General features: G+C 43.8%; 1 protein-coding gene across 1 annotated transcript; it reads right to left on the bottom strand.

The window, feature by feature from the left end:
* Positions 1-9053: 9053 nt before the first annotated feature.
* On the bottom strand, positions 9054-18059 carry PRPH2 (peripherin 2). The gene is made up of 3 exons (XM_062489264.1): positions 17479-18059; positions 14500-14746; positions 9054-9290 (listed from the first exon to the last, which is right to left on the bottom strand). The coding sequence occupies exons 1-3, from the start codon at positions 18057-18059 to the stop codon at positions 9054-9056; spliced, it is 1065 nt and encodes a 354-aa protein (XP_062345248.1).
* Positions 18060-19046: the final 987 nt, after the last annotated feature.

The following is a 19046-nucleotide window of genomic DNA, read 5'->3' as shown; positions in this document are numbered from 1 at the left end:
AGGAACTTTCACAGGGAGGCATCTCCTTCTCTACCATTAGCAGTTCAGTTCCTCAGCTCCATACAGTGATTGTCCCAGAGTTCTTGATGCTGTGTGGAGAAGGTTGCAGACTCCATGGGAACAACACTAGATTCAGTTATTATCCAGGCTTGCCCTCTGCAGGACTTCTTCCAGGTGCTGAAGGAGTGCTGCAAGCCAGGGAACCTGTCAGCCACCCTTCTGCATGCACAGCTAACACTTTGCAGTTTGATTTTGCTTTCTCTGGGTAGCTGGTTCAAGCTGCATGGAATGGCTTCCATGTCTCCTTAGGGACAGGCACACAGAAAGGTTGCTTAGCAGCAATGGGAAGTCATACAGGCAAGTTGTCTTTAGGGAAATGTCTCTCATGAATTCTAGCTTTGATTTTTTTTTTTCTCTTGGGATTTGAATGTTGAGGAATTAGAGTTGGTGTTTCTTTTTGGGCTGTGTTCATGCAAATGTGGGAATGACTTTGTAAATAAGTATTGCTGAAACAAAAGCTGTCCATCTTCTAATACCTGATGGAAGCAACATGGATGCATGGATAGCACACTTCCATCTCCATTTGCTGATAACTTCAAGTTAATGAGTGAGCTTTAACCCTGTGGGAGTGTCACTTGTTTTGGAGAATGGCGAATGACTGATGGCAGCGCATTACTGTAAGCCTGGGATAACTCCATAAAGTTGCCTGCTTGGCTGCTGGGACTGCAGGGAGAGCACACACCACAGGCAGCTCTGGAGCTTGGAGGCATGGCCAGGAGGAGCTGGAGCATCCCTACCTCTCCTTGCTGCCAGACAACAGTGCCCATGGAGTCTGGGGATTCTGCTGTTGTGGAAGTCTAAACTGTTCGGTCAGGGACAGGGAAGAACTTGGGGATCCCATTCTTGGCTGAGGCTCTCCATCTGTCAGTACTTTCCCTCAGACCAGGTTCTGAAAGTTCATCCACTGGAAAACTCTAAGAGATCTGACTAAAAGTCCCACAGAGCTGTGCTTTTCAGACAGTTAAACAGCTTTTTCCAGTGAGGGGAAGAAGGGACTTCATTATCCATTTTATTCCAAGGCTAAGGGTCAGGAGAAATGGTGATTCCTGGTTCTGTTTTGGGAGAATCAGCTCTCTCATGGCAAATTCAGGTGTGACATTTATGCAACAGCTTTGGGGTAGTTTTGTTGGTAATACTATTTGTCACCTTATAGTAGTCAATGTGTATTAATTAGCTAAATGCATGGCAGGCTGATAGAGGAATATAAGCTGCAATAAAATAGTTCAGGTTTTTACAAAGCAGAGCCCTGTGATTACCACACTTGGGCCTGCCTTGTGCTCCTCTACTCATGTCAGGAGTGTTTTGATGCTGCTCAGTGCCCCTTATTGCCAGCTGGCCCTGAGAGTAGCTGAGTGTTTATGATGTATTTATTTACGAAAGCTCAGTACTAAAACATCCTCTCACTTCAGCTTGAGACCCTATAGAAGGATATGGTGATTTCATCTTCACTGTATCCACCCACACACACCCACGTACACCAAGGCATGTGTGTCCAAGCAGTCTGGCCAGGACTAGGTGCTACAGAGAGCAGGACTAATGGCTTTTGGAAATGTCTTTTACGTTCTTTGGGATTCAGTAGGACTTGTGGGGCTGTGTTTTGTCTCAGTATCCTGCTTCACCCATCCTAAATCTCAAGTAAGGCTGCCTGTTGTCTTTTCCTGTGTCGGGTGCCTTGGCTGGTACATAATAAAAGGAAGAGGAATGGCACACACTGCAGACTCTCCCTCTTATTGCCAAGGCACAGGTCTGCTGCTGAGAAAGCAACTGTACCATGGCCATTTGGAGCTCAGGCTTCCTGGGCTGGGTGGAAACAACACATTTCTCAGGATCTTCCCACTTTATTACTGTCAGTCACATCCCTTGTTATCCATACATTCTGCTCTTTAAAGGCTTGCTCAGTTAATTCTTCTGCTGCTTCATACATGTGTGTTTCTATTCATACTTAATTCATGGCAGTTTTAACATTTCTTCTACAAATCTTTGTTCCACAGATAAAAAACTGCTTTGCATATTGTATCTTGAGTCTTTTGCATATTCATCCTTTTTTTTCCCTGCTCTTCTGCCACCTTTCCCCCTCTCCTGGCATGCAAACATTAGATGCCCAAATCTTACATCTTTGATGGAGACATTTGTCAAACACTCCTCTCTTGGAGGAAAAAAGAAGAGGGAGAGTATGAGGAGTTTCGCAGTGCGCCAGGTGTAGGAGCTACTAAATGGCAAGTACTGATCTTCGTCTCCATGACAGCAATGATTAAATGTTACTTTTTCATCAGTTTGTGAATATATATTTTCACAGTCTCTTTTCAGACAGCGTGAGCTCGGAGGTGGTAAGTTTTCCAGCTTGTCCTTTGCGTGGGATCCTGGAAGAAAAGCCAGACTGGGGAGAGAGCCCTGGGCAGGGTGGGACAGCTGAGCTCAGGTTAGGGATGGTATCTGTGCAGACCACTGTGGAATATTTTATTGACTTATCAAACCGAAGTGTTGATTTGAAATCAACCATGTATTTGAGGAATAACATGTGAAACGTATTTCTGTACTTGCAGTACTCTTAAGTGTGGAGGATGGTGGTGTGTTAATGAATAGTAGAGAAGATTATATAAAAATAACAAGGGCGAGAAGATTAGCAATGTGTTCACTGATGTAATTCACTGGTGTCCTCTAGCTAGAGATGCCTGCATTAGAAAGGTGCTGTTTGCTCCCTGTAAAGAGAGCTCCAAGAAGCCTGTGTTTTCTTGCAGTGATTGTATCAGAGTCTTGGAGTGAATGTGCAATTTAGCACAAAGTATGCTAGAAGAAGAAAAAAAAATCTGCAGTAATTGCTAAGCATCTGCTTAATGCTATTGAACTAGTCAGGCATCTCAACTGCATATAATAACTCCTCCCAGGTCAGGTTCTGGTAATTCGTAAAGTGCTCTAATAGCTGAAAGCTTGGGCATGGCATGAACTCTGAAACAAAGAACTTTGTTGTTGTTGTTTTTTTCTGTGTTCTACTTTGTAATCCAGGCTTTAGGCTCCACTCTGTCAGCTTGAACAGGATGGAGCTGAAAACAAGGAATTTTGAGGGTTTTTTTTCTAATGGAGTGGTAAATGGTCTACACCAGCAACATGTGTGTCACTTGGAGCATGCAGAAGCACAGAGTGTTCAGCTGGGAGGCTGGGGGTAACTGCTTCTGGTGCCAACATGTGTGAGAAAAACATTTCTGTGTGGAGAACACTTCAAATCGTTGGGCAGATGTGGAAGAGCAGTTATGCAGGCATTGAAAAGTGTCACATCCATTTAGGACAGCAAACCCAAGACCACATGTGGTTGCTTCACTGCCCTGGAGTGCAGTGGGTGCTCAGGGTGGGATGCCCTGCTCCAGGCATGGCTGCTGAGGTGCACATGGTTCCCAGGCCTGCAGCAGCAGGGGATGTGGTGAGACGAGGATGGGGTTGAATCCTGCTCTCAGCGATTTGGGATCCACTTGATCCACCTTCACCAGTGACAGAGACCTGGACCTGGCTGTGAAGTATTTGAGGAGGGTGTGTGGCACTGAGAATGTCTACCTGTGTAAGTAGCACTCCTGGTCGAGTGCCACCTTGTAAAGAGGGAGGGGACAGAAAGTTGTTTTCTCCCACTGGAGTCAGGGATATGGTGTGGTAGTAATTATTTGAAATCTAGACATACCACTGCAAGTTTGTCCCTGAATGAAATGCTTCCTGAAATGCACTTGATCCATTTTTAATATTACCTAATCTCAAAAATAATCTAAAATACTCTAAAACACTAATTTAAAAAAGAACTTTGAGAAGTAGAGAATAAATTTGAATTTTAAATCCTAATTACATTTAACATTCTGGGGTGAAAACAAGAAATGCTGTCAGCATTTACTTAAAATATACCAACAGCAACATTACAGAGTCAGTTTTACTTATGCTCTTGGTTAATTTATGTAATTAATGAAAGATTCTTTCATACAAACTTGTGACTTCGTCTCGCCTTGTTGGCACGCCCCGTGTGTTTTTGTCATTTTTAGCCTCAGCCTTTTATTCGTTCTGGAGAAAACACATGTAACTGGGAAAACTCACACCCATATGGAAAAGTGTTTGTCTAAGGCAGAGCTGTGCAACCCTCTGGACCGCTTATTTGGGTGGTTGGGAAGGCAGGAGGTGATTTGTAAGAGGAAAACTTTGTGCTTAGGGACTGTGTGTGCCCTGGAACTGATGAACACAGCCAGAGTCTCCTTCCAGCTTGGGTATCCTGACATGGCTGCCTGGCTGGAGTGAGGGCTCTATGTGTCTCCTGCTGGGAAGGACAGCATTTCTTTGGTGCTGCTGTTAAATTCAGTACCAGTATCATCACAAACTTCAAAGTGACTTCTGTGGAGTTTTTTTTTCAAGAACTAAACATTTTCACCCTATTACCAAGGGAGTCAGTCTGGGGAATTGTGTGCTTGAGATTTAGTGCTTTGTTCTCCTTTCATCACCCTCTAGCTGCAGTTGTGCCTTTCCAAGTTCCACATGCCCAAATCTCCTCATTTCTGCTTTGCAATGTTTGACACTGTTTTGCCTGGGGATATGGTGCTTGGTTGCCTGGTGCAGGGGGGTGCATCAGTCTGGCAGGCTGCAGACTTGGCCTGTGGTCCTTGTTTCACTGTTTGACTGATTCTTGATTCCTGCAGCACCCTTTGCTCTGGGGAGCTTTGAGGACAATCCGTGGTAATAAACTTCCTCGTCGTTTATGGACTATCCTCTTAGAAACAATCAGGCAGGAATAGTTGCTTGTGTGCGCTTTGTGGGGGGCTGATGGGATGGGAGGTGGGAATCCTGCTCAGCCCTCCCAAATGTTAGGAAGGAACTGCAAAAAGGGGTGTTCCCCAGGGCAGAGTGCTGCAGAGAATGTGATGGAGAGTCTACAAATCTGAGCTCCAGGCCAGGGTTTCTTCCAGCTTTCCCACCTCCCAGCTGTGCTTTGGATCCAGAAATTCCTATTAAATGACATGGGAACAGCAAATGCAGGTGCCTTGAGAGGGGTGTTTTACTTCTTCAGTGTTTCATTCACACTGAACACTACAGGTCTGATATAAATCAGAAAATGTTCCACATAAGCATGACTTCAGATTTGAGATAGCTGCATTGCTGTTGCCAGAAATAAATTTGCCTAAGCCTTTGTCTTCCCCACAGGGGGCTGTTATCACATGGTTCCATTCTATTTTTCTGGCCTTATCTCTTAATTAACTAATCTCTAATAATGCTCTTTCTTTCTTTTTTTTTTTTTTAATAAGCATTTGTGATCTGTTCCCGTTTTCCATTGATTATGCTAAGAACAACATTGGCTTCTTTCACGAAACAAGCAAGTTGAGTGTGAATCAGTAACTGTTTTGCTGGGATCCCTTTTTCTTTATATCAGCCTTGAAAATCTTCCCAGCCCATTGGCTAGGAGGTCCGTGGTGTCTGTGAGCCCAATATAGCATTCCCATGCTCTTTGCTAAGCTGCACACTTGTGTTTGTGTGGTATTACCAAATGCCCAAGCTCATGTAATGCATGGAGGCTAATCTTATCAATTGTATTAAGGCTACTTAAGAACTAATAGCTTTAAGGAAGCTGTTTATATTTCTTCCTTTAAAGCACTTTAGTTAATGTTCTGTGTCCCTTCAAATAAATGTCAGCGGTAAAATAATGCACTTTTTGTCATTCTTTTAAAAGTGATATTTCTTAGGAATGGACACTTCAAGGCCTTGGGCTGACTCTGAGGTCTGGGTACTTGGATTTAAGATGCTAATCCATATGGAGGTGCCTAAAAAGAAGTGGCCTGGTTTGCATGAATTAAGTTCACATCCTTCTGAAGTTTATTAGTTTGAAAATCAGGACACGGCTTGGCAAGTCGTCGGATTGCTGAAGGGAGATTTGACTTTGTGAGCTTTAGGCTTAAATTTAAAATAAGAACAATGTGTCCTTTTTTCAACATCTGTTGAAAGTTAGATTTAAACAGAGGGAGAAAAAGAGGTTATAAAGCCAGCTGATTGTCAAAGACCCTGAGGATGTCAGTGGTTTCTCTGGTTCAGCATGACCAGCACATCATGTTCATGGCTGTGAAAATGTTTTAATTCTTGTGTATTACAAGAAGATGCTATTAAAATAGCACAGAAAATTCTGTTTCTAGTAAGAGGCAGGTGGTTTAAGGGTCTGCTTGCACATCCTGAACTTAGCTGGACACATGAAAAGAGGAAGGTTTGCTTTCTCTCAGAGCTTTATATAAAGGTGGAGAAAACATTCCCACATACAGGAACACATAAAACAGATCAAAAAAATGAATTCAGAAGGAAAAAGTCAGCAGTAATGCAAATTAAAGAAATCTGTATTAAATTGTATATCTTTAAACATTTTCTTTAAAGAGATCTTTACTTGAAATAACATTTTAATACCTAAATTTACATTTGCAGTCAGCAGAAATACCTTTATCTAGAACAGCATTTGCAGTATCACAAGTATGTGTAAGATTGGACCAGTGATATATTACACGTAATATTGTACAAAGCAGTTGTATTACAATCTTGGGTAGTCATAAAATGTCACAAAGATCTTTATCAACCAGGAGGTTTAATTTTAGACAGCATTAGCCCATATACTCTGTTCCCTGGTTCCAGTGCTGTTCTTCATAAACCTGTCTCAGGTGGTCTCTTTATCTGTCTGCTACCATTGCTCTGGGAACTGGCTTCTCCAGTGTGGCATTGTAAATAATGGTTTGACAATTTGTTACGTTGCTTTAGCAATAATCTGATAAAAAATAGAGATCATTAATAACTGGAGACTCCTGTCTAAATTAGTGGCCTAAGCCAGATTTCTAGGGCAGCAATAAATCTAGATCTCTTTGAAAAGTCAATCTAGTCAGATAACTGGTATAGATCACAGCTTGCTGAAGCCTCCCAAGGAAAGACTGTAATTAATCCTTGTAATGCAGCTCCTATCCACATAGGAATGACTCCTCTGAAAACTCTTCTCTGGTATGTGTGGCCACATCGTGTGCCATCCACAATCCTGTTCTTCTCTAATGGACCAGCTGAGAGGGGCAGCTGGCCCCAGTGATTTCCTACTGAACAGGGAGGAGCTGCTCTGGCTCATACAGTTCTGTCCCTCAGCAGAGCAAGAGACGATAGGCTGTGGTGAGTAGCAAGTTGGCCTTTTGTCAGTGCCCTTGTCCTAGTCTTATGCACAGAAGAGGAGAGTGACTTTTTAATTCATTATTGTAACTAATTTTGTGATCAAAACTGAAGTTGAAAGCTTTGACCAGCTTTGAGAAAGTGAAAGGACACCACAGACACATTGTGTGGAGGTGACCTGAGACAGCCTGGGTGGGCACTGAGATGGAAACTACAACTTGATGTACGGACGCATCCCTACTTGTCCTGCCTTGAACTGATCTGTCCATCCTAGAAGGAATCTGGACAGAAGCCGGAGGAACTTCTGGGGCAAGTGCACAAGTGATTAAGAAGGAAAAGCAGTGGGCTGTCCAAACACTGCTCCCTTTGAGGGCTGGCCACCAGCCAGGGAGAGGGGACCCACTGAGAAACCTCCCCCAGGTCCACCCCTGAGAAGCAGAGGGTTTGCACTGCCAGGGGAAAAATAAGTGTGGTGCCTGGCTTGAAGGGAGGGACTGAGGTGTCTGCAATCATTGGTGCAGGGGCTGGGGCTTGTTCTCTTGGGTTTCTTTCTCTTTAGCTGAAATTATCTGGCAGCTGAAAATAAACTCAAGATGATGCTCTGTTCCCTTGTTAGAGGATGCATACCACAGCAAACTCTTTCCATATTTTATTCCAACTCGAGAACAGGATCCTCCAGCTATGACATTATGTCTGGAGAGATGCAGCATATGCAAAATGTGCCTTCCCTTTGATTTAAATGATATAATGAGGAGTATATCCCTCATTGGTAAAGTAAAATTTGCACACTGGGTGTTGATTTAAACTTAGTGTTCCCTGGCCTGAAAGGGTGAAGCTTGATGTACTTGTGGATGAATGGTATCCACTTTCTAGGCCTCTGGAAAACATTTAAAGTGTGAGTTCCAAGTGGCCTGTCTGGATTTGGGTTTGTCTTTTTCTTGCCTTAAAAATAGTTGGGCTTGAATATTCTGGAGCAAGTGATGAGATTACATACTCTGTGAAATGTCCAGAGTAACCATAACTGGCACATGCTCATAGCCTGGATTCCACCCACTAAAAGACAAATCTTCTAAGATTCTGCGAAGAATTTAAATACAAGATGAAGCATAAGTCTACGACACATGCATTCAAGATACACAGCCTGCAAAAAAACCCCTGAGAAACAAACCCTGAATCTTACCTGAATATTGTTTTTATGATGCTTGGCTGCTTCATTAAATTACAATTTTTGCTTAGTACATAAATTCTCAGCATAAGTTTGCATTTTGTTCTATGTACATCTTAAGAATACAGCAGAAAATACCATTGCTTAGCACATTAACAAAAATCACATATGAGAGGGTTGTCAAAATACCTGCATACTAAGTTATATACAATTCTGGAAATCCTTATTTCCTTGAATTCTATCATGTTACTCTCCAGAAATCCAATCTGTTTGTCCTTAAAAGCTGAAGTACAGAAAGTATGCTGATGAAACAACTTGAAAAAAAATATTAACTTTTCAAATTCCACTTTTAATTTCAAAATAAGATAGAATGGATCGCCATGTGATGCCAGCAATTTTTTAAATTTTTTTTTTTCTTAAACTAACTGTCTCTGATAAGGGAACATGTGAATATTGCAAGTCCTAGTTGGGGTCATATTCCCAAAAGGGCATGGATATAGTGTACTCACATTGTGGATAAATGTTTTATCCCAAGATGCACTATGTTGTATGCTCCCATGTACAAAAGTGAACGTGCGTAGAAGCATGTATTCTGGTGGTTGATACATAGCTTTTAAAATGTAGATATATTCACAATTCTCAGTTTGTGTTATTTTTCTCTGAGAAAAAGTCCACCTCAATGAGCAGCTCAACTGACTGTTGTGATGGCTGGCGTCTTCCCACCTTCCTCTCCTTCGGCCCCTTCGGCTCCTGCTTCCACCTGGTTGAACTTACCCAGCTTTTTCAAATTCTCCAGCGCGGATTTGAAAGTGTCCTTCAGGCTGTTCTCCAGGACCCACCCTTCGCTTTCACATTCGGGGTCTTCGGGATTGGCAATGCTTTCCAGGGAGGTGTGCAGAAGGCGCAAGCCAACCATCACCGACATCTGTGCCAGGCAAGGGGAAAGGCAGAGAGGTCAGCCAGGCCTGGGCACTCCTGTCCCGCCCTCCCTGGGGACAGTCCTGTCCCCTGCTGTGAACAGGCTGGGTGTGAGCAGCAGCTCCGAGGGGCCGTGTGCCCGAGGGGTCTCTCCACGTGCCCCACCAGTGTCGGTGTCTTCCCAGGAAGTTTTAATGCATCCCTGGCTGCTGTGCACTGCATGTCCCACCATCCAAGTTTGGATGTGCGACACCGTCCTTGGCCACCACCCACGAAGTTTTAACTGAGTACTTTGGCTTTGCATTGAGCTTAATATGTTTGGTGAGTATATTAAGCTGATCAAGGAGATATTAATGAATCAGCGTCTCTGCAGAATGGAGCAGCGTTAGGATTTGAGTTATTAGTTTGTCTGCTTCAAATTCTGCTTTTGTTTTAATATAAGTATGTGCAAATAAGGAAACCAAGGCAGCAGGTGATCTCTCCCTGGTTCCACCTAAAACAGATTTGTATTTCTGATTAAACATTACCTAGACCCAGCAGCTCTGACTGAGACTTTTTCTATTGTGCTGTGCAACGCTGCTGACACTGGCAACACCCTGCATGTGCCTCCAGAGAGAAAGTGTGATTTTAGCCAGTCTCCTGCCTTCTAACACCTTTCAGAACAATGTGACCTCACCTTTGTGGTGCTTATGAAGAAAGTGATTCAGTGGAGGAGGAAGGAAGAGCATCTCCCAGAAGAGCCAGCCTGGTGATGTGGTAGGGCTGGTGGTTGGGCTGGGCCAGCATTAAGATTGGTTTGGTCCTTCACATGCTGGGTAAAGCTCAGATGGAGAACACCTCCTGCTGTCAGGACCTCATAGGATTTGCTCCCTATGGGAAGTATGATGCCTCCACCACCCTATCCAGTTTCCCAAGGAACTAGATTACCTTTGGTCCTCCTCAACCCTGATGGCTAAAGAGGCTGGCAGATTTGAGGTTGGGATTCAGCCACATGGCAAGGCCAATGGCAGAATTCACATCTGGCCTTTGGACTCAAGGGGCTGCCCAAGGGTGTGCTTCCATGGACCATCCTTCAGCCTGTCTACTGTGGCCATCCTACTTGTGAATGATCAGTGTCTACAAACTCTTGGAAGACTAAAGCTGCACTTGGCTACTCTCAAAATTTGCAGACATTCATATTTCTCTGCCTTCACTCAGGATCAGAAAGGGAAAAACATTGGTCAAACAAACAAACAAGTTTCATCAAATACTTCCATATCCAAAGGCAAATATTCACACTACTTAACACAGGAATGTATGGCTAGCCACACTTTGGTTACAGGAGTATTCTATAAAAGTCACAAGTGACAAATCCCATCACGTTAGTCTTGGGATTTAAAGCCCTTGACATCTTCCTTCCACTCCGAGTCCCAGTTTTGCTGCTCTCACTCACGGGGCTGGTATCTTTGAAATCAATGGCTATTGAAAGTGCACATTGACAGGGCTGGGTGCAGGAAATGGCCTCCGTATTGCTCTCTACTCATGCTGCCTCACTGCATGTCAGCAGGAGCTTTGTTTTGTGATTGACTTGCTAAGTGCCGCTATTAGAAAGCCAAAGTAGGTGGACTGGCTTCCTGGATGGCTCTAAGCCACTGAATATTATCATGCTTTTAAAAAGGATGGTGCTTGTGCACCACCGAGCATCTGACCTGTCCTTGGATGAGATTTTGCAACATTTTCTCTCAGTTTAAGACTTTGTTTTCTTTATTTGAGTCCTTGAAGCTGAGATTCCTTAAAAGCAATGAAAAAATGTCTGGGCTTTTGTCACCTCTGCTGATCTAAGCCTGCCTTCTCTGCCAGATGAGAAGAGAGCCCAGGAAGTTTGAGCAAGTATCTGGTAAATTAGTCTATCTCCTATATGATCACAGAGACTCTGGGACCACCAGTTTAGCTGAAGTCTTGCGCCAGGGAAGACATAACCCCATGCACCAGTATGTGCTGGGGGTGACGGGCTGACAGCAGCTTGGCAGCAAAGGGCCTTGGGGCTCTGGATGACCCCAAGCTGTCCCTGAGCCAACAATGTGCTCTTGTGGCAAAGTGGGAAAATGGTATCCTTGGCTGCATTTGATTAATAATTGCCAGCAGGATGAGGAATGTGATCCTTCCCCCCTGCTCAGCCCTGGTGAGGCCACAGTTAAACCTCCAGCCTTAACCAGTCTGTTTTCTGTAGATGTGAGGTTAACCAAGTCCAGCACAGAAGGCTGGGATGTCAGAGCCCCGGAGCGAGGCCAGTCAGGGATGATTTCCCTCTCACGGAAACTCTTGTCATTTAACAGCAGCTTTAAAGTGCCGAAGAACATGGCCACAGGGTTCCTCCAGACCTAGGGCTGTGCAGGCTGGCCTGGTGGATCCCCTGCACCACAGCACATTCAGCCTCTCCAGCTGAGCCAGCAGAACAAACTGTGTCCATCTGGTGGGTCCCTGCTGCCCGTGGGCTGGTTTTGGAGATCACCAGGAGTTCACTCCTCCTGTTAATGCATCAGAGAGCATGTTCTCCAACACAGGACATGCATCATGCCTCTTGTGAATGTCTCAGTGCTCTCAGTGCTCTCCTGGAGCTCAGCCTGGACCAGGTCTGTGGCACACGTGAAGGGAATCCCAGGCTCTTGGCTGTTGTGACAGCCGTGACCTATTGAGATCTACCTGTTTGCACAACTGGAGGACCTGCAGCATCTCAGGAACCAGCCTCAGTCCTCTGTTCCTTTCGAAATGCTTTATTCAGGGCACCCTTGAACTCCTCTTTTCTTCTCTGCTGGCTGAGGCAGGTCAAGAAGACACCCAGGCTTGCTCTCCTTGACCTTCTGCAGCGAAGCCCATCTGTTTGTCAGGGTTTAGCCCGAGGCGGCTTAGCCAGAGCAGGGTGTGATCTTTTTTTGTCATCCTCATGACTGGTTGTCACACATGGGAAGCCTACAGCTTTTGTTAGGAAAAGCAGCTTCTAGATATTAGCATTCTTTCCAAATAGAAGTTTTGATTCAAAATAGGTTCATTCTTCCTCGTGCCTAATATAGAAAGGTGAAACAGAAATGGCCTTCCCTGAGGCCCCTGCGCCTGTTTGGCAAGTTTCCTTTTTCCACAGCTCAGAATAACAGCTGTGATTAGTATCTCCCTCCATGTTCTCTCCCCCTTCCCACACCTCAGTTCCAGCAACCCAGCTGGAAGAGTCATCCACAGTCCCCATAAGGGCTTTGCTGGGGAAGTACCTGGTTTGAGTCCACGGTGGCTGCAGGTGTGAAGCAACCCAGGATTTTTGGTTTTGCACTTTTCTGTGACTTCCCAGGAAGTCAGTCAAAGTGGAAATGAGAAGTGCAGAGCCAGCACAGCCCCAGCCCCTGGGCTCACCCTGCTCAGGCCCACACTTACCTTGGCCAGGAGCTGGAACCTCTGCTGCCCTCCTACTCAGCATAAAATTGTTTCCTATCCTGACTGGAATTTAAAGGAAGTGGTTGTATTTCAAGGGAGACTAAATTATTGTCTGTATCCTTCTTTGCTTCCTCCCTTCAAAGTTTACCTTAAAACTAATGGGAATTTCAGACCCAAATCTGGGCCCTTTATGATAGAATATCAGGCAAGTCATAAATATTCAGGAGGGCAAGTTATTGTAACCCAGGATCATGTTGTTTCTTTCAAGTTTTGCCCTAAAAGTCCTCTGATTGCCTGAAAAGAGACTCATCTACTATTTTGAGAGACAAAGAAAAGAAGATCTTATTTCTCATTATGCCATAGGCTTAAAAAAATACCCAGGTGTACTTTGAAGAGTTAAACATAAAATACTGCATTTTTATCACTGCTATTAATATTAACATATCACTGTCATTAATCTCTTGCAAGTTAGCAGAGGAATGTTACAGGTTCCTTGTCATGGTTTTTTGCATCTGGCATTGGTATTTTTGCTCATTTTTCCCCTGAGTTTTTTTATTTCTTTGACTTTCAAGTAGAGTTGAAATTCCCTTAACTTCAACAGCTCTGCACTTGAAGCTGGGCTAAAATAAAGACCTTCTCTCTTTTTTTTTTTTTTTTTTTTCCAGAAGAACAGTGCAAAGAGGTAGTGCATGTCTCTGGAGTTCAGAGCAGTTATTTTTAAAACAATGCAACATGGAGTAACTTTATGATATATTATTTTTCAGTTCACAGATTTAGGTAGGTGTTCATTTGCTAAAAAGCATCTTCATTCCTGGAAGGCTGTAGGCCAGTGCTTGTATCAAAATGTAACTCATCTTTTTGTTTAATTTGCATGTATCGAAATCTTTAAAAAGGCAGCTGAAGCATTTGAAATAGGCAGTGATATTTGCAGCAGCCATTCCACGGATAGGAAAGGATCTGCGGCACCCTCCCTTTTACCAGCAGGTCTTGCCTTATCTCCACATCCAGCACCTCACGTTCCAGCCCTCGTGCCACTGCCAGCCCACACTCCCCAAGCATTAGAGTTGATTAAACACCCTGGCTAGAAAACTGCCCATCTCCCAGAGGCAGGAGATTGATCACACTGGATGGACAGTATTTTATCAGCCAAGCTGCACTTTGGGTTATGGTGCCCACAGACACCTGCCCTGGGCAGTGTTGGCACCTGTTTGCATTTGCATCATGGTTTTAGGAAGCAGAATAAAATAAATTTAATCCACCTGCTCCACCTAAACCACTTTTTCTGACCAAAAACCTTGGTGGAGCTGATGAAGGTCCACAAGCTGCCTTGAAATCGTTCCACTGTGTGCGGCTTAAAGCCTTAAACTCTTATTTTGTTCAGCATGTGAACCCTGTAACTGCACTTTCTGTCCCACTAATTACTGTCATAACTTTCTGATGTGCTGCTATTTTGTATTTCTCGCTCCCCACAAATAGTGACACGTGTAAAGTTAATGCATCTGGACAGCAGAGCCCTTGCACTCTCTTCCCTGCTCAGCACCTTGCCTTTGGCAGAAAATGTCTCCCTTTTTCCCCTCTTGCTGGGATACTCGAGGCTCTTCTAAGAGGGCTCTGTGATCCCACACCCGCTCCACCTCTGTTCCCAACCTGGGACCTTTCAGCCCTTACTCAGCTCTTAGATATTTTCTCAGCCAAACAACGGGGGAATTTATTTTAAACAGGCTTGATTTTCAGACTGAGAAGCCCAGGCTGGAAAGCTCCCCTCTCCTGCAGTACTGGCTGTCAGTGCCACGTGTCTGAGAGGAGAGGGTTACCTCGAAGAGCCAGACGAGGAGGATGACGGCGCCCATGGAGCTCATCATGCCGCTGTAGTAGTTCAGCAGCGCTTCCCGGCAGCCGCGACGCCACAGGTTGAGCTCCTCGGTTTGGTAGTCATAGCTGTAGTGGGCAGAGTTGTTGGTGACCTGGTACTGGATGCAGGGCCTGGGGGAGCTGGGGTTGCAGCAGCTGAAGGGGACACCATCCACCAGGTACCTCCCGTCCACGTTGCTCTTGATCCGGCTGCGGGCAAGGGCAGAAGGGAGCGTGAATGCACACACAGACGCAGACAGACACACAGACACACAAAGATATCCAGCAGCAAATCTGCACGAGGAAGGAAAGCAAAGGCAAGGAGGATTTTCCACCGTGCCTTTTCTCCGTGTCCCCTTGTTCACATAGCTGTGTTTGTCCAGGGTGTCCTTTCTCTCCAAAATCCTTTTTCTATGTCAAGGCTGCACCGAGTCTGTAATTAACTCCTCCTGGTGGAAGTGCACGCTCTTGGGTCACTTCTTCAAATAAATTAGTTTTTAAGAAAAGTGGCAGAGAGAATTCAGGAGGGGCTGTCAGAGAACAGTGATGACAGCAGAGTTAGGATGGAAGGGAGGTGCTGGAGCTGACCTGAGCTTGGAAAAGAACCCAGCACAGCCTTAGAACCCACCGTATCCAGCTAGAGCACTGATCCAGCAAACCTAATAGCTTGTTTTTTATTATAATAGCTCCAGGGAGGGATTGTGCATTTATTCTTGGCTTGGGAAGGTAGCCAGTATTGACAACATGAAATGTGCTTCAGCAACAGGATGTTGTAAAATTTCCAAAGTCCTTGCACGAGCTTCCAAACTATTGTTCATCTGACACTGTGGTTGTTCTCTGTAAATAATCATTTACCCTGGTGTCTTAGGAGATGTTTAGATGCAAGTTAACTTAGAAGGCAAATAGTTCTACTGACACTGCAAAAAGACTAATAAAAGGACTGATGTTTTAAAACAGGCCATTTTGCTTAGAAAATCACAGAATGGAGTGTCCCAGTAGTGTAGAGAGGCAAAAAAAATCTGTGTCAGTTGTAGCCTTCTATATGGATATTTTAAAATTATGCCATAGTGAGAGACAGAGAGAGAGGTGATTCCAACAACCTGGTGAAGGGAAATTCCACTTTGCAGTCATGACCTAAACATACCTAAGCAGCAAATGCAGCTGAGGTATTCTCTCTAAATGTAAAGTGTGCTCTAGATTTGGTCTAATTTCCATTTGTGATGCAAACGCTCCACCAGTTTCAGAGAGATTGAATGTTGGATAATTTGGATATTTTCTGTACAAATAATATAAAAAATCCCATTGTGGGGTACAGACTCCCACCTTCCTTGGAACTAAGGAGAACTTCACTATTGGCTTCAAAGAGGCCAAACTGTCCCACCAGGAATGGGAGCAGAGATTGTGTACCACCACATCATACAAATCTTGAATTCACTAAAACCCATTTGTAGATTTTTAATGCCCTATTTCCTGCCTCAGTAGAACAAAGAAATTACCTCGAGTCTCAGTCCCAAACAAGGTATCAGTTATTAAGGACAGTATAACCCTGTTTGCCCTCTGTTCATTGCCCTTCCACTGCTGCTGGATTAAGTTACAGCTCTCAAATCTCCATATAATGCTGGCAAGGTTTTTTCAAGTAGTTATTTGTACCCATGGGCATACCTTTGCAATGGAAACACCCCCTTATTCAATAGTGAATGTATTTGTTATAACACCCTGCAGGGCAACGGGTTAAATCTGTAACAGTTTTCACTGAAAAAGTCCTCATTCAGAACTGCAATAACAATGAGACCACCCAACAAGTCAAAAGAGCATGCAGAGAGACACACACAAGTGAAATACCATTTACACAGTCAGGCAGGGATCCCAAAGGATCCCAAGAGATACACAAAGCTTTTTTCCAAAATTACTTCAGACATTTTTAATACAGGCAGTATATTTAAAAGGCAGAATTCTTCCAGTTTACAGAAACCATTATGCAACCACAGAGCATAAACATTAATGAATGATGCTCCCAAAGAACCTGGAATAACCATCTCTTTCCCTGGTGCTTAATTTTTTAAAAGGTTGTGGGTATTTATGCCTAATGCTATTTTTTTTTAATTTCAAAGGTTCATTTTGTTCTCATGTTTATTTTCTGCTTGAGCTTATTGCACCTAACCTGATTTTGGGATTACTGCCTCTTTGGGCACTGACATCAAAGCCATTAAGGTGTTTTTGGTCAACAACCTGGTCTGGTTTGTAAAGAAACAATAAACTAGTGCTGCTTTCGTGTGAGGCTTTAAAAAATTAGGCACAGGACAGAACTTAAAATCCATATGGCTACAAGAGCCACTGTGTAAAGCTAGGAGCAGCAGCTGTTGCTCAGTTTTATCACAGCACTGAAGCAATCCATTGAGTGAATACAAAAATAAAATTCTAAATCTTAAGGATCTAAAACACATGAGTTATTGGCAAAGTGTTATTGCCTCTATTTATTTCCATGCGGCTGATTAGCTGCCAATATCTAAATGCAGTTTTAAAAGTGGTATCAAGAGTATGTCTACAGGGAATTCTTTTTTTAGGAAATTAATAAATAACATTGACATCTGCTTAAGGATTAGTAAAGTTCTGATACTTTCCTGTTGATTTTGGGAACGTGGCTCAAGGTAATGGGTTTTTAAAGAAGTAAAAGACAGTAAAAACTAATAAGTCAGTTTCCATCACACTGAGTAAGAATGGGAATTGTAGTTTGGTGCATTTTATTTTACTTTATTTTATTTTATTTTATGGATGGCTTTGGGGGAATTTGTCAGGGGAAGAAGCAATCTAGCTGGTCATTTGGAATGCTTTATTACACAAGACCCCATTTTACACAAACCCCCTTCCTGCCCCTTGGCACTTGAGGGCAACATTGGTCAAACACCGATACTGCGTGATACAAACCCCAGCAAGTCACTTACTCTTTCACTTCTTTGGAGCTGAAGTCCAGGTATCTGTTGCTGATCCACTGGATTTCGAACCAATCTTTGTAGCCGTTGTTGCCGCAGCACTTGAACTCAATCTGGAGCATGTCAATGGTCTTCTTCATGAAGCATCTTCCGGGGGTGTCCGTGTCCCGGTAGAACTTCATGCCGTTCTTGAGCCCCTGGGCCAGGGTGCTGTCCAGGGAGCCCCGCATGAGAAAGCAAATCAGAGCAACGAAGAAAATGAGCATGTTAAAGACGCAGCACAAAGCCAGGTAAGGTTTCAGCATAGGCTTCCACTTGGCAAATTTAGCGGGATCCAGAGAATCGTAACAAATTTTTCCAGCAAAACCATTGAAGGCGCAGGATAATATACCCATCAATATCAAAGAATTGGGCACAAAGTGGCTTTCAGAATTGTCCATCACTTCGCTTCGCTTCCGGAGCTCAATTTTGAGGAACAATCCCATGCTAAAAACAAGGATTCCAGCAAACACCGAAAACCAGTTCATGAGCCATAGTCCCTGTGCTAGTTTTACCCGTTTCTTCTGATTGAATTTGACTTTCAGCAGTGCCATCTTTGTAGTGGGAGATGTTGGAAGATTTCACAGCCTGGACCCCTCTTCTCAGCGTAAGCAAATCGAGGAAGAACCATTCAGGCATCGGAAGAGATTCCGAACGGCACATCAGGAAGCGAGCCACTGCACAGTCCTTCCATCTTGAAGTCTCCTGGTTAGGATTCAAGTAAGTAAAATATTCAAAGGTCCCAATTAACTATTTCACATTAGTGAGAATAATGGGAAATTAGCACCTACAACTATTTCTGGTGGTTTCTTCCAAGCAAAGGAGAAACACTCTCAAGGTTTCAAATGATTTGATCTGGATCTGCAAGACGTCATTCTAATACCTTTAATCATTTGATCCAATTTGGAGAAATGTCTGTCAACAGATGAGTGGAAGTAATCCCTCATTTTACTATTTAGTAGATTTGTGGTCTCCTATGATAGGCTGCTGAGTGGAATATGAAACCCCAGAGATATAAAAAGATCTTTGTTGCCAGAAGAATATGGAACCCTTGAGGAAAAAGGAAGAGGGCTCTGGATTAAAAAAAAAGGCTGCTTGTATACAAACATACACTTCCCCACCGTGATCTTGATATATTCATATCCACAGCCAAACCCACCTTCTTGTCCTTATCCTTCTGTGTTGACTTGAGATGATATCCTGTGGCTTATGTATTCTGAAAGCAGATAAGCATGTCGTTTACGGTGACCTAAAAAAACTAAGCTTGGCATTTTCTATTTACTTCCAGGGCTTGTACCATCTCTGAGTCTTGACAGGAGAGCAGGAGAAAGGAAAAGTGCAGAGAAACTCAATAAATAAGTCCTGGGCTAAAATCTAGAGATGCTTTTATAAAAAGTGAGCTGGCATGAGCAGCTTACTGGATAATCACCAGAGAGGGGAGCAGGGCTGCCTGAGGAGACCCACCCAGGAGTTTACAAAGGGGAGGAATTCAACTCAGCAGCTGGAGAGGGACCTTGGGGATGTTGTGTCTGAGAGCAAGG

The sequence above is a fragment of the Cinclus cinclus genome, chromosome 3 (genome assembly GCF_963662255.1).
Source record: "Cinclus cinclus chromosome 3, bCinCin1.1, whole genome shotgun sequence".
NCBI lineage: Eukaryota > Metazoa > Chordata > Aves > Passeriformes > Cinclidae > Cinclus > Cinclus cinclus.
Note: the sequence above shows the minus strand (reverse complement) of the source record. Positions and strands in the feature narration are given on the sequence as shown.

What these genes read in the sequence shown, in the direction of transcription:
- PRPH2 (XM_062489264.1), bottom strand. Translation starts at nt 18,059, where the DNA reads ATGGCACTGCTGAAAGTCAAATTCAATCAGAAGAAACGGGTAAAACTA. An exon ending in AGCTCCAAAGAAGTGAAAGA is followed by an intron (nt 14,747 to 17,478) that starts GTAAGTGACTTG and finishes CCTTGCCCGCAG; the next exon opens with CCGGATCAAGAGCAACGTGG. An exon ending in TCCTCGTCTGGCTCTTCGAG is followed by an intron (nt 9,291 to 14,499) that starts GTAACCCTCTCC and finishes TGCCTGGCACAG; the next exon opens with ATGTCGGTGATGGTTGGCTT.